Genomic DNA, 16937 nt, shown 5'->3' with positions numbered 1-16937 from the left:
AACAATTCAATAAAGGCCCTCTAGACCTTTAGTCTAGAGGGCAGCAGTCCTTGGAGCTAGTACTTCACCTCTGGATGGGGTAGGTGGTATGGGCAGCAACTCACACATCACCCATCCTTATACGAACTTTTGGAAGACAAAACAGAGATTCTACTATGGATCTTGGGTTAAAGACTTTGTCTTTTCTAGGAAGTTAGCTGGCTCTTTTAAATTCACACAAAAGTACTTCATAAATGCATGAAAGTGCATACAATACAAATATCAGGTGTCATTATGCCAGTGATGCTCTCCACATGCAGAATCGAGTGAAATTTTCATGGCAATTCAATTAAGTAGATCTCACAAATGAAAAGTTGATAGGCTATCAGATTACCTGGCATTTCTCCTTTGGAGACGTTGAAGAGGGATGCTGCACTGAGAAGCTGGAGTTCCTTTTCTGACCAAATCTTCTCCTAAATACGGAAGAGAGTCATAGTTGATAAAATGTAACTTTGTGACTTACAGATGAGAATGCCCTTCCAACAACTAAACTCTTGGAGCAATTTTCTTCTGCACGGTTATTCTTTCACAGCCATGATGCTTCTGCTCTATCCCCTGAGATTCCTGTACTTTACTCTCCTGGTAAAGTAGTAAAAATTATTACTGCATCTCAAGTAAAAACCACTCAATATCCTTGCTCAACTTACTACCCTTGAATTCTAGGTAGGGAAACTATTCTAAAAGAGCACACTGAATACCACAGTAATTACTGATTGCTGAAACCTAGCTAATCATCTTATTAAAGTTTAATCGTTATTCTGTACCTCTTACTATTTTTTATGACATCACCTCTTAAGCAAAACAGATTTCTCCTTTCCCTGATAAATCAGCTTTGGAAAGGAGGGAATTAAAGCAAAGAAGAAGGTAAGATGATAAAAGTCTTTCCCCAAGTCACACACAACTGGCTGACTTAATCCCTCCCTGAGAGATTTTCTACTGCTACAGATAAACAGGAGGAGGTATCCCCTCCTGCCCTGATTTTATTTCCAGCCCAGCAGGTTTGGCCTCCTCACAAGCATGGCAAGGCAGCAACCTCTTACTTTCTTCCTGCTGGTGCACCAGCCACCCCGGTGTGGCCAGTCCAGGTGGGAACACCAGATGCTGCTCCCAGACACCGCTGCCGAGAGAGTCTCAGTGCTTTGAGGGCATCCTGGGCCACACGGTTGGCCTCCGCCTCCACCAGCACGTAGTCTGGACTGGCTCCGTCCATGATGGCATCATGCTTCATGATGCTGTGCACACCCACTGGCAAGAGCAAAGGAAACAGTGAACATGTTATTTCAGCTTGTACACAATCACACATTTTCTTCTGTATAGGCTAGTGTGTTGTGGGTAGAGGAAACGTCATGAACGTTTTTAGCTGCTATCCACCCGTGACCACCAGGACCCAGGAACTTTTACAAATGCTGCTGCTCTTCACCTGCATTTCTACCCAATGAGGGAGGGACTATCAACTGTCACTGCTTTGTATAATCAAAGCATAATGCTTTAATAACCACACTTCCACATAAACTCTTCCCTGTTATCTGGAAAACTTTGAAATCTTCTACTAATATATTTTCTATTGAAGGAGGAAAATATACAAATATAAAATAAAATTACAGAATTTCTAAAAAGTAATGATGATGGAAACACTACAATCCAATGCAGTCATCAGTGGAAAATGCATAGCCTTAAATATTTCTATCAATAAAAATGAAAGAACAAAAATAAATGAACTGAATTCCAAGTCAAACAGTTCTGTAAAAATTAGGATCAAAAAAACTCATCAAAACAACAACAAAAACAAAAGAAACAGGAAGAAAATACTGAAGATAAAAACATAAATTAATAGGTAGAGAATAACCATGGATCTAATTAATAAATCAAAAACCTGGCTTATTAGGGAAAAAAATCACAAAATAGACAATCTACTAGCTTAACCTGACAAAGGAAAAGGGGGAAAAAATATACAAAATTAGAAATGACAAGGGGGAAATTATCTTGAAACAAGCCAATTAAAAAAAAATTATTACAAGAGTATTTTCTATGCCTCCATGCAAATCAACTTGAAAACTAGACCAGACAGATAATTTTTCTTAGGAAAATAGACCAGGAACTGTAGAAAAAAATAGAGCAAGTTACCAATGAACTACCTTACAAGAAAGCATCAGGCCAAGATGGTTTCCTTCTAAGATGCCATACGTAAGCCTGCTTTCCTGAACAGAAACCCATTCAGCAATCTTTGGAAACTCAAGGCTGTCACCTTGGGAACACAATGACTGGTGAGACCTGAGTAAGACAGTCCCAGGGATGACTAATTTGTGCAGGCTGGCCAGTCCCTCCAGGGTCCTGAGCAATTGTTGAGTCTGCTTTCCTAATTTTTCTCCCTTGATATTAGCTACCAGCTTTCCTACTTCCAGAGTGCCTGCCTCTGGCCATGCCCCTGTCTCTCTCCCCCATGATCTGTCACTTTACTCTCCTGTGGTTGTTAAATCAGATAAATATAGCATGCAGAGAAATCATCTATGAATGTTCAGGTAGTACAAATCTATTTTAAGCATTGCACCCCTCCTGTATGTGGTTAGAAGTCTAGTCCTATTGTTCTCCCAAGGATCAAATTCTCCTAGGAAAGAGAGGTGAAAATGATTTTCAAAAATGTCAATACATTTCAAATCTGAGTTTTATAAGGAAAAATACTTCCAGCTGAGTACACACTCTGCACTGTCAGGAAAGGCTGCTTCCGCTAGAAGTGGCCCCCTCATTTCTATTCCTAGCACACCTGTGGCAAGGTCAGCAAAAGGAGTACCTGATTTTCTGAAAAGCTTTTCCAGGACGTAGTCATCATGGCTGCGTTCCTTGGGCTCGCTCTCATTTTCATTGTCTTGCCTCCGGTACTGCTTCTTCTTCACCAGGTGTGGAATTCGAGTTCCCTCAAACTTGGCATCTCTGCGGTGCTTAGAGCTCTTAAGCTTTTGCTTCAGCCTCAGATGTTTCTCCAGGGTCTTTTCTTCTGCCACATGTTTTGTTTTCGACTTGTGCTTATAAAAATTATTTTCTGTTTGCTCATTCTCCCAAAGAGGTTCTGTTTGAACCCGGCAGCTTTCTCTTTTATCAGAAAGACCCTCCTTTTCATCGATGCTTTCCTCACCAGACATCCTGTACATTTTGCTGATTCTTGGAGAATCTGAACCTTCCCCGTTTCCATGAATCACTGAGGAATCCTGCAATCTGGACACTGCATCTGTCTCTTCTCCAAGCCTCTCACTGTTAGTTAGACTACAAGATGTTTGAGGGGCATCTTTCAAAGGATCACCTAGATTAGAAGTTACTGCATTCACTTCAGGTCCTATAGCTGTAGATTTCTCTTCAGATGACGTGGCAACATTTGCAGATGTGTTAGAACCAGGGAACTTTTTACCTACTGGAATGTTCTGGTCTGTTCCAAAAAGTTTTCTTTTTAAATGGCGTTTGGGTGTCTGAACATCTGAACCAGTTCCTGTGAAAGGGAAAAACATGCTAGCGTTATACTGCATAATTCTTACGTAGTTTGTTACTTTAAGTTAAATTATTTTATGAAATACCTGCAAAAATAGCACTTGTTTCAGTGCTCTGGGATGTATCAGGACTAGTCAGAGTAAACAGCTCATAAAGATCATTGGATTTGAAAAATCGCCTTTGCTTTGGATCTTTTAGCACTCTATTTGTCAAAAACTGCTTGAAGATTTGTCTAAAAAGATAGAAAATAAGCTGGTATGAAACAATGTTTAGTTGTACCTCAAAATTCTAAACATACAGTAATTGTTTACTAATAAGGTAGAAAAACAATCAGGTTCAAAGACATTTTAAAAAAATACACAATAAAACATCTAAGCTTATTTTAATGAGAAAGAAAAAATACAAAAACAAAACAAGATTAAAAAAACCAAAACACATATCGCTCAGTTACAGCAACTATTACTCTAAGATGGAAAGACTTTTTTTAAAAAATTTAAAAATTAATTAATTAATTTGCTGTGTTGGGTCTTCGTTGCTGCACGCAGGCTTTCTCTAGCTGCCACAAGCGGGGGTTTCTCTTCTTGTGGAGCGCGGGCTCGGTAGTTGTGGCTCATGGGCTTAGTTGCTCCGCAGCATGTGGGATCTTCCCAGACCAGGGCTCGAACCCATGTTCCCTGCGTCGGCAGGCAGATTCTTAACCACTGCACCACCAGGGAAGTCCTAAGACTTCTTAAAGTACTATTTTAAAAAAATTCCCTGCTCCAAACCCTGGCAGCATGCCTCTCCCTCCTGCACACCCGCAACCAGGAGAGCAGCCTCCGGTCTAGGAGCACAGCCACGTGTACTGACCGGTGGTAAATCTTCTCTTCGATGGTGCCCGCGGTCAGAAGCCTGTACACCGTCACCTGTTTCTTCTGGCCTATCCGCCACGCTCGCTCCCGGGCCTACGGCAGAGAGATGCAGCTCAACAAGGGCCCTTCTCAGCGATAAGCACTGACTAATAGCCGGTCGCTTCCTTCCACTCCCGAAATTAGAATTTTGGCTAATGAGGCTAAGTACACCCAAGGTCTATTAAGGAAGATAAACAGGCAGGTGACAAAACAGACCTAGCCAACTCTACCTGGAAAACAATGTGTGTCTGTCCCCTCCCATGTTCTCTTTTTACCCATGTCTAGTGTGCCTGCTATGGGAAAACTGTGAAGACCCTTAACTCCAAGCTGAAGACAAGCTACAACCAAGATGTGAGCTATATGCCGAGGGTAACGTGGCACCGAAGGACGCTCCCGAGTGCAAGCCATCAGATAGTATGTCACCAACACGCTCCTTTAAACAAAATAAACGGACCTGCACGTCTGTGCTTGGATTCCAGTCAGGGTCATAGATGATGACTCGGTTTGCCCCCGTCAGGTTGACTCCTAGGCCACCCACCCGAGTGGTCAGAAGAAACACAAATATGGATGTGTCCTACAGGTAAGACACACAACACTCAGTATGCACATGGAAGACTAGTTACAGCTCTTCACCTCTGCCTTTACATATGCTCCACACGGAAGCCTGTTCCCAATACAAGCAATGGGTTATGCCCCAGAAACCTTTGGTCAGTCAAGATCCCATCTCACAGCTTCTACTTTTAATATCAATTATATTAGCAATTTTTAAACCTGGGTTTTCAAGAAGGAATATACATTCTCTGTTTAAACACAACACATCCCAATAATCCAGAAATGCAGAGTTAAAAGCACCCACTGCCCAATCCCAGATGTAGGAACTGTGGGTGCAGACCTCTTTCTTCCCGCTCTGCACAAAGTAGCACCATGTGACTTCATCGTTCTATTCACTTGTTACCTCATTGTATCTTGTAATCAGTGGTTGTCTTGAAGCTATCGCAGTGGTACCATCCATCTTGAGATAGGAATACTTTTGGGCCCTAAGGAATACTTCAAATATGTCCAACATCTGTTTGGGAGACGGGGTGGAGGATATAAGAGTTTAAAAATCAAATGCACACCTCCAGTGAGTACTCCACATTTGTGTAAAGAGTCACATCCTTCCCGAGTTTAAAAATCAAATGCACACCTCCAGTGAGTACTCCACATTTGTGTAAAGAGTCACATCCTTCCCCAAAGGCGTATATTAAAAGGGGTTTCCTGATTCGAGGAAGATAAATGTAACTACTGCAAGAATATTTTTGGTATTTCCATACTGTTAATTCATACAAGTTTTGTAATCAGCACGGTATTTATTTGAGTTCAGACCCTAACTCACCTGCACCCCAGAATCACATGGTATTAAAAAGCCAACTTCTGGGCACCAACTCTAGAGAAAGATCCCATCTCCCAAAGAGCTTTGTAGGCTGCCACTTCAGTGTCAATGGGTGGATTTGCCTTTGGAATCAGTATTTTAGACAATATCGCATTTTTTGAATAATGGTTGTGAGTCATAAAGAACCAACTTGTTTCTTGTGTGAGGTTTGTATACTCACCTGTCTGGACTGAGAAAACAGCAATACTCGTTGGCCCTGCTTGTGCCATATTTTCAACAAGGACTCAACAACTATCATTTTCCCAGAACGTTTCCAGTGTCCAAACTGATCTTCCCCTAGTTCCTCATCTGGAATACCTTTAAGGTTCTTGGGGCCTCCAGAAAAGAGATCAGGGTGGTTGCAGATTTTTCTTAGGGCTACAAGTCCAGAGAAAATCTATGGTACAAAAGAATTAGGTGCACTCAGATTACCCCACATAAAATACTATTCACTCTGGAAGGAAAAGAAGGAGGCTGTTTGATATGTAACACAGATTAAAAAGTAATTCTTCACCAGTTTCTTAGTTTCCTCCCTAATCACAGCATATTAGGAGCTGGAAGAAATCAACCTTTATACATCTTCTTTTCCTGAGAGGGCAAGTTCTCTAAAAACAAAAAAATCCTTTTGGACCAAACATATCTACCAGGGTCACATTCAACTGCTGATGATTTATTTTCCCTCTAGAAAAAATAGTATGCAGTTCACAGTATATAAAAAACTGACTCACCTTTTAAATATAAATAAGAAACATCATGCCCATCTAAAATTTAGGGAAATCTATCATGTAACTTAAATGCATTTATTTTATTATTTTTTTAACATTTTTATTGGAGTATAATTGCTTTACAGTGGTGTGTCAGTTTCTGCTATATAACAAAGTGAATCAGCTATACATATACATATATCCCCATATCTCTTCCCTCTTGTGTCTCCCTCCCTCCCACCCTCCCTATCCCACCCTTCTAGCTGGTCACAAAGCACCGAGCTGATCTCCCTGTGCTATGTGACTGCTTCCCACTAGCTATCTATTTTACAAACAAATGCAGTTAAATATTATACTCCTAAGTACCTCACTAGAAGTTCTGTATTTTAACATGTGAGTCAGAGGTTGAAATTCCCTTTACCTTTACATTAGTTTATCAGAAAACACACCCACGTGGAAAATCCACGGATGGGAATGACGTGCGGGACTTTTCACGCAGCATAAGGGCTTGGAGACCCCAAGTGAGAGAGCGCACTCGCCCGCCCCAACAAGAGGGAATCTTTCACAGGTTTCTCCCCTGACTCAAGTCACACTCACCAGGATAAAAACTCAAGTGGAAAAAGATAAATCATAAATTAAGCCAAAAATCAAAGAGTATGGTAGTTTTAACTAGTAAACAGTTAAACAAATAAACGATAAACGATCTGAACAAAGCAGGAACCCCATCACCGCTCCTTAGAGCCGTCTGTTACTTGTCTTTCTTCCTGGAGATCCCTGCTGTCCAATACAGCAGTCACGAGCCACGTGTGGCCACTGAGCACGTGAAGTGTGTAGTCCAAACTGAGACGTGTTAGCAATGTAAAATACCCAATTTTGAAGACTTAGTATAAAAAAGAGTAAAGTATCTCAGTAGTTTAAAAATTTTGATTACATATTAAAATATTTTAGATACATCAAGCTAAATAAAATATATTATCAAAGTTGATTTCACCTGTTTTGCTTTTTAATCTTTTTTAATGTGAGTACTAGAAAATTTAAAATCACACATGTGGCTTGCGTTCTCTACCTAATGCACAGTGCTGATCTACACTACCTAAAGCTTCACAACTTGGAGACATGTGAAGATAACTTAAGGGGAGATACAGGAGAGATGAATAAATGTGAATGATTTAAAAACCTCCTAGAGATGCCAATGAAAGATGAAATAAATAGTAAGAGCTGGGTAAAAGAATGAAAATGCCTTAATCTGGAGGAAAAAATGTGTAGATACTACGGAACACAGGCAGCCTTGTCACCCACACTCATCTCTATCTGGCTCCACGCAGGAGGCAGGAAAGTGTATTTCCGAGCATCCCATGCTACTCAGCTGTACCTCCAATGAGGATGGACCAAGGACCAAGGAAGTGTTACATGTCAAATAAAAATACAAATCACACTTCAAGATACTGAAGCACAAAGAAGTTGAAGAGTTTACATGAAGCTTTTGACTAAAGCTGATGATAAACTTACTACATGTGCTTAATGAAGAGACGTTTACCCACATATATTGCTGAATATGGCCAATAACTGAAATGTTATTACTTATACAAAAATGTATAACAATAATTCTTCCTCTGTGCACCCCAGCAGTCCGGGGCTACTCCCGACATGCTACATAGGAACAGCAATCCCTGTAGGACCCACCATTACAGACCCTGTTGTCTAGTGCATTCTTCCACTAGACCATGCAGTGCTGGGTTCAAGTGTAACACTGCTGCAGTACAGATAAAAAGAGAGCATGCTCTAACTGTGTGTCCTCTTACTTCTGGAAGGGCTTCAAATGAAGGGAAGGTTCACACCCAAATATTTTCAAGAGGGTAATAATAGTGAATCCTTGACTAGTACTAGATTCCTTTCCTTCCCCACTTTCCTTGGTCCACAATGATTTCTCCAGCTTCTACAATTTGGCTGACCTGCATATCTCCATTGAGAATTCTGTAAACTTCTTTGGAATCAATGAAATTTTGGTAGACTTTATGTTGCTCATCTGTAAGACGGCAAAATAAGACCTAAGGGGAGAATAAAAACAGAGCTGAAAAAAAAACTTAACAAAATAACTAAAATATTAACAAAATTTACTAATCAAAAGAGCACAATGTATGTAATTTTCACAATGTACCTCTTATTAAAAACAAAAAAAACAAAGCCACATCTCAGAGCTGAGCAAAGAAGAGCTCCCTCCTCTCAAGAGCCCCCTCCGTTTCTGTCTTCCATCCACTTTTTGGTCCCCATGCCATTTGGTCCCCACCCCACTATCCCAGGAGTCCCTGAAGCCTGGCTTCCTGCTCATGGGGAAGTTCAGGACCAGGTGCACAGTGCTTCCTCCATCCCAGCCTCCGAGTGCTCAGACCATCTCAGCTCGCAAGCCCCTCAACCCACACTTCACTTCAGCAAACCTGACCAGGGACCTTAACCTTGCCTGGCACACCCCCTCCCTTTCCTGGAGTTCTAAGCTATCCCCAAGTTTACCAGACTCACTTCTGACAACCCCTTACCCTGCCAGCCCAACGGCACCTACTAATCCATGCCCCCACGTTCCCCTCACCCCCCGACGTTCTGCCTCTCAACCCTCCTCTTCTTCTCCAAGATCACTGCCACCATTTCATGGCCTATGTTCCTCGGCTAGTCACAAACCCACGGTATTTTCCTTCAGCTACCCCTCTGCCAGCCACTGCATCTGTCCTGCAAACTTCCAAATGAAGAGGAACTCAACTGCCTGCCTTCTCCACTTCTTTCTGGTAAGTGCTGAGTGCCTCTGGAGACAGCCCCACCAGGGCAGCGTCCTAGAGAGGACCCCCAGCTCAGCACCTGCTCAGACCCAGACGGCTGTGACAACACTCCTCACTCTCCCCAAGCCACCCACCCACCACCTGTATCTCAACCTCTACTTAAAAACATCAGAAACAAAAAAACAGAAATACAAACTGAAGCTATCAGGCCTGACTTCCTAATTTTCACTCTGTAAAATGTATCTCCTTCATGTGCCACACCTGGTTGTTTTCCTTTATTCTCAGACTAGTAGGTCCCTACATGGGATCCAGGACAACCCTTTCATCTTTGCACCAGATCTGAAAACCCACTCATCTTCCTCAGATCAGTGCTCCACAGCTTAGATGCTCCAAAAACTGAGGGGGATGCTTCCCTGGTGGCGCAGTGGTTAAGAATCCACCTGCCAATGCAGGGGACACGGGTTCGATCCGTGGTCTGGGAAGATCCCACATGCCGCGGAGCAACTAAGCCCGTGCACCACAACTACTGAGCCTGCACTCTAGAGCCCACGAGCCACAACTACTGAAGCCCGCGCACCTAGAGCCCATGCTCCGCAACAAGTGAAGCCACCGCGATGAGAAGCCCTCGCGCAACTAAGAGCAGCCCCTGCTCGCCGCAGCTAGAGAAAGCCCGTGCACAGCAACGAAGACCCAATGCAGCCAAAAATAAATAAATAAAATAAATAAATAAACAACTGAGGGGGAAAACTCCCTGAAAGGATGTGCACAATGACCACCTCCACTTCCCCAGCCTCCAGGCACTCCTGAGCCCAGCAGGCTCACCTGTCGTAGGCAGGTATATACAGCTGTAGACTAGCCTGCCCCACAGCACCAGGGACCACACCTGTTAGCCTCACTTATTCTGTGTGTGAAAAGCAGGGTGAATGACAGGTACACCTGTGCTTTAGGAATGTTTTGGTAATTCCTGTACTTACAGACCTGTTCGTTTTTATCTGGCAAAGAAAGGCTCATTTTGACATCTGACTTCATTCTCCGCAGTAGATATGGATTTATGGTATCTCGCAGAACACATGCACACTTATAAGCAGTTTTAACCTTTAATAAGAGAAAAGGGGAAACAATTACTGTATATCTAAGGAATGCATTTGTTCTTACCTCTCAACTGATTCCAATGCTTAAAAAAAATTTTTTAAAAGAATGACCAATGGTTGTACAAAATTGTTGGAAACAGTAGGAAAATGATTTGTAAAAAATTTAAGTTCCATATACTCCAGGACACAGCTTTCATAATAATATCATCAGTAAAAAAAAAAAAACAAAATTTCTCATTAACCAAAATGTACGAAAGAACAACTGGTAATTTCGTGCCCTGTTCCACCTCTATTTAATTATTATTATATAGTTAAACCCTAAAGTGGAGATTTATTCAGTGCTTGACCCCCTCTAGGGAAAACAACTGCTTTCAAACAAATCTCAGTTTATAATCTTGTACTCTCCAATAGCCACAAAGGAACTGCTACTCTGCAAGACTGAAGATCAAACACTAACTCAGGGAAACGCTGCAGCAAGGGGAACAGCAGATAATAAGCAGAGATTACTGCCCACAGGAGACTCAGAGAGTAAGTTCAAGAAAAGCCCTATGATCCCAGAAATGAAAGGTCACTCCAGCCTAAAATGGAGCATATGGCTCTGTAATGGAGTACAGCCACATGAGATGGGTATTAACTGTCCAGAGAAAAACAAAGACCCACAGTGCAGGAAACCACTCTCTCTGCAATTCACTTAAAGGCAAACAAAGAATTCAATAAATTATTGATACTTTGAAAAAAATCTAAATAGGCTTAACAACCTAGTAAATACTATTTAATGGAACAAGAAAATTTCCAACCAAAGCTTAAATTTAAGAAAGTTATCAGCAAAATGAATAATAAAAAGAGCTTGAATAAACACAGAAAAATTCACGTTAAAAAATTAACATGGCAAAAAAGAAAACACCTTAAAAGACCCTAAGAACACCCCCACTCAAGTCTGTATACATGTATGTCATGTATGTGTGTATATCTTGTATGTCTAAACATAAAAACAGTTTTACTTGGACCAGCAGACAATAACAAAGAAACTCCATTCATCAACGACTTTTGGTTACAGGTAACCCTGTAAATGTATCATTCAGGCATTGATAAAAATTGCCTGAAGATGGTAATCAGGTACATTTTATGGCTTGTAATGCTGAGATAAATTTCAAATTTTAACAAGACATTGCAGTCCTACCAAGGAAGCAAGTACATTATTTAAAATCTTCCTAAAAATATATACAGCATGTTAAGGAAACTCTGCCCACATGCTCACATCTACCTCCATTTCTCTCCTCTCGAAGAATGAGTGAGATGCTGCTGGCGCTGGAAACCCAGGGCTGGGCTGGTGAGTGGCCTGGCAGCTCGCTCTCTCCTGCCTGTCTACCCTTCTGAAAAGTCTGCCTGCCCCCAGCCCACTTGTGCTGAACTTGCAAGGGTTGGAGCTCAGAGTGGCTGGGGACGGGTCTGTTTCTCACACCCCACTCTCCCCAGAGGAAGATCTTAAGCTCTAAACTAGGGTGGGGATGTGAGAGCAGAGAAGACCAAGAAACCCTATTTTAGCTTTGATGTCACGCCACATTCTCCAGTCCAACTTTCGAGCCAATTCTATACTGAATTCCCTTCTGCTTCGTGTGTCTGCCTCTCTGTGAGTAAAAACGCACAGTGGGGATCCAACTGTGTTCCTTCGTCACTCCACCTCCCCGCTGCCATGGAAAATGGACACCTTGCTGAGCCCGCTCACGCTTCCCTCCTATTCCTGAGGAGGCAGAGTGATAACTCCTCCCCAGTTCTGCCTCTTCCAGAGCCCAGTGACCTCAGGCAAGTCACCAAAACGCTCAGTCTCAATAATAACCTTGAGCATGAAATGAGGAGGCTCAACTAGATGACTCCTCGGGCTCTTTTCAGTTCTAAAATCCCCTGCGCAGGCTCAGTGTACAAATCCAAGAGGCAGTCCACGTTCTGGGTAGTTAATGTTCTTCCCCTCATCGGGCTCAGACTTTTAGATCCTAATCATCCCCACCCAGGAAGCCTGCCTTGACTCCCACAAGCTCTGCTATTGGCTATCTCCCCTGAGCACAGTCTTCATTACCCTGTACTGTGATCATCTGTTTATTTACCACTTTCCCCCCTGCACACTCTCCACTGGACCAGGAATGCTATTCAAGGGAAGGCTCTGATTGTCAGCCGTTTCCCATCATTTTAGCCCCAGCCTGACACAAAATATCTGCTGACAGACTATCTTCTTGGGATTCACTATTTCATGGCAACTATGGACTTAAAACAAAAAGGATGCAAATAAAAGCAGTACCTCTGCTCCCAAGGACTTTACAGTCTAAAAAGGGAAAAAAGATAAGTGCATAAACTTCTGAAACAAGGACTTCAAGGAAGAAACAGACCATATTTGCACCGCCTCAAAGTATACCCCATAAATGACTTATTAATTATAAAGGAGAAGTGGTAGCTTCAGAGAGTTTAGAAATCTGACACACAACACCTTGCCCAGTAATCAGACCACCACCGATGAAGGGACAAACCAACAGCATGTGCCTCCAGATACAAGTAAAGCACTGAGAAAGACAGGTCACTTCTGTGTACTCCTGCTCAAAAGGCAGAAGCTGATTCCAAACACAAAGAATGGAAAACAAACCCAAGGTGAGGCACATTCTATGAAATAATAGGCCTGTAGCCTTCAAAAATGTCAAGTCATGAAGGCAAAAGAAAGATCAGAGGAACAGCTTCAGATTAAAGGAGACTAAAGAGACATGGAAATTACTGGAACAACTGGCACAATGTGCATGACAAATAGATTAGATAACAGAATTACATCAATGTTCCATTTCCTCCTGATTTTGATGTTTATACCATGGTTATGTAAGACAACATCCCTGCTCTTAGGAAATAAACATGAAAGGATTTGGAGAAAAGGGGCATGGTGTCTACAACTTACTCAGATGATTCAGAAAAAAAAGTATAAGTGTGTGTGTGTGTGTGTGTGTGTGTGTGTGTATACAGAGAGAGGGAGAGACAGAGAGAGACAGAGACAGGTAGGGAAGGAGGAGGGAGGGAAGGAAAGATAAAGCAAATATGGCAAAATGTTAGCAAAATGCTAACAATTAGGGAATCTAGGAGTTCTTTTTACAATTCTTGCAACTTTCTGTTAAGTCTGAAATTATTCCAAAATAAAGAGTTAAAAAAAAAAGAACAGGATACATGAAGGATAACGGGGATTCAGTGGAGGAAAAGAGGTCCTGTAAAAGTTAATTAAAAATCAAAAATCATTCAATCTCAAAATTTTAAAGGTATTGGGCTTCCCTGGTGGCGCAGTGGTTGCGAGTCCGCCTGCCGATGCAGGGGACGCGGGTTCGTGCCCCGGTCCGGGAGGATCCCACGTGCCGCGGAGCGGCTGGGCCCGTGAGCCATGGCCGCTGCGCCTGTGCGTCCGGAGCCTGTGCTCCGCAGCGGGAGAGGCCACAGCAGTGAGAGGCCCGCGTACGGCAAAAAAAAAAAAAAAAAAAAAATTTTAAAGGTATTAAAATAGTTTTTGACAGTCCTCTAATCTTAAAGGTCTAAAATTCTTTTTCTAGTTATGTATTTTATTTCTGGCTCAGTCATAAACTGGTAGGTACAGGCCCCCACCTGAGAGCTGTACAGAGACCCAGCCTCTCATGGAGGCTGGAGCCTGCCCCCAAATGCCATAAACCGCCCTCCACTTGGCCTCACCTCCTAACGTTCCTGTCTGTGACAACCCCACTCTACCAGTCACCAGGCCTGAAACCTCAGGGGTCAGCTGCAGCAAGCTCACCACTGCCCCACCAATTTCCTTTATCCTATCAACCTCCACATCTTGTTTGTTCTGCCTAGAAAACGCCACTTGGGACTCTTGCTCTGGACCTGCTTTCTCAGGACCATCACCCACATCTAGGTCCAGGCTCTGATCACCCTCACCCCCAACAATTCCTGCAGGTCCCTCAATGCCAGCCTCCCTCCCACAACTACCTGCAGCCTGAGTAACCGTCCAAGAACAGCCTGCTCCCAGCCTCCTGCTCCAACACCTTCAGTGGCTCTTCCCTGCCTAAGCGCTCCTGCCTCCCTTCAACGCCCCCACTGCCAGCATCCACAGCCTTCCTGCAACTCCCCCGAAAGCATCTCCAATCCAGTCAAGCATGTCTCTTCAGTGCTCGTGGTCACACAGAGTGGCTGCATTCATACTGTTGCTCTAACCTAGAATGTCCCACTTTTCCCAGCCTGTTTTCCCAGGATCAGGTTAAAGGGTATATGTCTGGTTAAGTCTTCCCTGGTGTCTCCTTTTCTAAGCTTGTAAAGTACTTTATAAGATGCACTACCCAATTTGCACTATTATATGCTGTCCGGAAGTGACTCACTCTTATCTCATAATTTCTGACTGCTCTTGAATATTTTACATGATTTTTAAAAAACTCATCTGGAAAATTATGTGCTATCAAGCAAAAATAATTTTGTGGTTTTTATCAGATACCAATTTATAAGCTTGGTCATTTCCCTTACATTCTGAATGATTTGGCTACAAAGTATAGTATTTAGTAGGAACGTTTTAAATATTAAAATACTCAGAAGTGTCACCTGCCTGGTACATTACCTGTACTGGGGAGGCATTTGAATACCCCCCCATGGTGATGGGGACTGAGAACTGCTCCATAAACACAGGCAATGTGCCCAACTTTCCTGGGAAGATGAAATCAAAGAGTGACCACAGCTCACGGAGGTTATTCTGCATTGGTGAGCCAGACAGGATGATGCGATGAGGGGTGCGGAACTGTTCGGGCAAAGCAAGGACTTTTCTGTTAAATTCACCTTTTAGCAGATGATCACCAACCCTACCCCAAAACACTCCCATGCAATCTTATTATTTAACACAACTACATATTATTTTGGTCTCCCCTAAAACGTAGACATTTTATGAAACTTTAATTCTTCAATTACACATAGATTTAAAAAAATATATAGGGAAGAATTTTTCTTACTATTCAAGCTGAAGACTATGGACTAGAGTTGGATTTGGTTACATTCTAACAACTGATTCCTATAAGAGACTTTAAGTAATGTGAACAATTAGAATTTTAGAAAACATGATTAAGTGCAAGAATGAAAAGTTCTGCATTAAGGCAAAATGTGTATTTCAAATTCCTTATGCAAAAGGAAAAGGAAAGATTCAATAAGTCTGCTACTAAAAGCAGAGTTTATTCTCAACTAAATATTATCCACCTGGAAACCCTCCTGGTTATGAGTTCACACCTGTTTGCAAGCAAGAGTGATGGCAGCATTTGGATTCCGAATTTTGTGTCCTTCGTCCAAGATCACATAGTGCCAGTCATGCCTGCTAATATCATCTTGCATCAGTCGAATGTAGGAGTAAGAAGTGATCAAAATCCCATGACAATGAGCAATATCTCGAATTAGTTTCTCCTAAAATGATGACAAAATGGTAAAGACAGTTTTAAATAAGAAGTTAAATGAGCATGACTCTTAAAATCAACCTTTTAAGGACTTCCCTGGCAGTCCAGCGGTTAAGACTCCCCACTTCCAATGCAAGGAGCACGGATTCAATCCTGGTCGAGGAACTAAAATCCCACATGCCATGCGGCGTGGCCAAAAAAATAAATAAATAAAATCAACCTTTCATATGAAGAAAAGGGAACCCTCCTGCACTGTTGGTGGGAATGTAAATTGATACAGCCACTATGGAGAACAGTATGGAGGTTCCTTAAAAAACTAAAAATAGAACTACCATATGACCCAGCAATCCCACTACTGGGCATATACCCTGAGAAAACCATAATTCAAAAAGAGTCATGTACCACAATGTTCACTGCAGCACTATTGACAATAGCCAGGACATGGAAGCGACCTAAGTGTCCATCTACAGATGAATGGATAAAGAAGCTGTGGCACATATATACAATGGAATATGACTCAGCCATAAAAAGAAACAAAATTTAGTTATTTGTAGTGAGGTGGATGGACCAAGAGTCTGTCATACAGAGTGAAGTAAGTCAGAAGGAGAAAAACAAATACCGTATGCTAACACATATATATGGAATCTAAAAAAAAAAAAAAAAAAAAAAGGTTCTGAAGAACCTAAGGGCAGGACAGGAATAAACACGCAGACATAGAGAACGGACTTGAGGACACGGGGAGTGGGAAGGGTAAGCTGGGACAAAGTGAGAGAGTGGCATGGACATATATACACTACCAAATGTAAAACAGATAGCTAGTGGGAAGCAGCCACATAGCACAGGGAGATCTGCTCAGTGCTTTGTGATCACCTAGAGGGGTGGGATAGGGAGGGTGGGAGGGAGATGCAAGAGGGAGGAGATATGGGGATATATGTATATGTACAGCTGATTCACTCTGTTATACAGCAGAAACTAACACACCATGGTAAAGCAATTATACTCCAATAAAGATGTTAAAAAAAAAAGAAATAGCCATAGATACCAGGAACAAACGGGATGGGCAGGGAAGAAATATGTGAGGGAGATTAAGCGGTACAAACTTCCAGTTGCAAAATAAATGAGTCAAGGGTGAATGTACAG

General features: G+C 42.2%; 1 protein-coding gene across 2 annotated transcripts in view; it reads right to left on the bottom strand.

Moving 5' to 3' along the window:
• The window catches only part of ERCC6 (ERCC excision repair 6, chromatin remodeling factor), a 73694-nt gene that overhangs the window by 4014 nt on the left and 52743 nt on the right, over positions 1-16937 (bottom strand). The window contains exons 9-20 of one of the 2 annotated variants that reach the window (XM_059052581.2): positions 15637-15807; positions 14981-15157; positions 10268-10384; positions 8474-8569; positions 5999-6214; positions 5362-5472; positions 4861-4980; positions 4366-4460; positions 3603-3748; positions 2828-3517; positions 1080-1284; positions 374-452 (exon numbers count right to left, since the gene is read on the bottom strand). In XM_059052581.2, coding sequence (XP_058908564.1) covers positions 374-452; positions 1080-1284; positions 2828-3517; positions 3603-3748; positions 4366-4460; positions 4861-4980; positions 5362-5472; positions 5999-6214; positions 8474-8569; positions 10268-10384; positions 14981-15157; positions 15637-15807 — 2223 coding nt within the window. The remainder of the gene's footprint in view (positions 1-373; positions 453-1079; positions 1285-2827; positions 3518-3602; positions 3749-4365; positions 4461-4860; positions 4981-5361; positions 5473-5998; positions 6215-8473; positions 8570-10267; positions 10385-14980; positions 15158-15636; positions 15808-16937) is intronic. The other variant, XM_059052582.2, reaches the window with a different exon arrangement.

This window comes from Kogia breviceps, chromosome 2 (genome assembly GCF_026419965.1).
Source record: "Kogia breviceps isolate mKogBre1 chromosome 2, mKogBre1 haplotype 1, whole genome shotgun sequence".
NCBI lineage: Eukaryota > Metazoa > Chordata > Mammalia > Artiodactyla > Physeteridae > Kogia > Kogia breviceps.
Note: the sequence above shows the minus strand (reverse complement) of the source record. Positions and strands in the feature narration are given on the sequence as shown.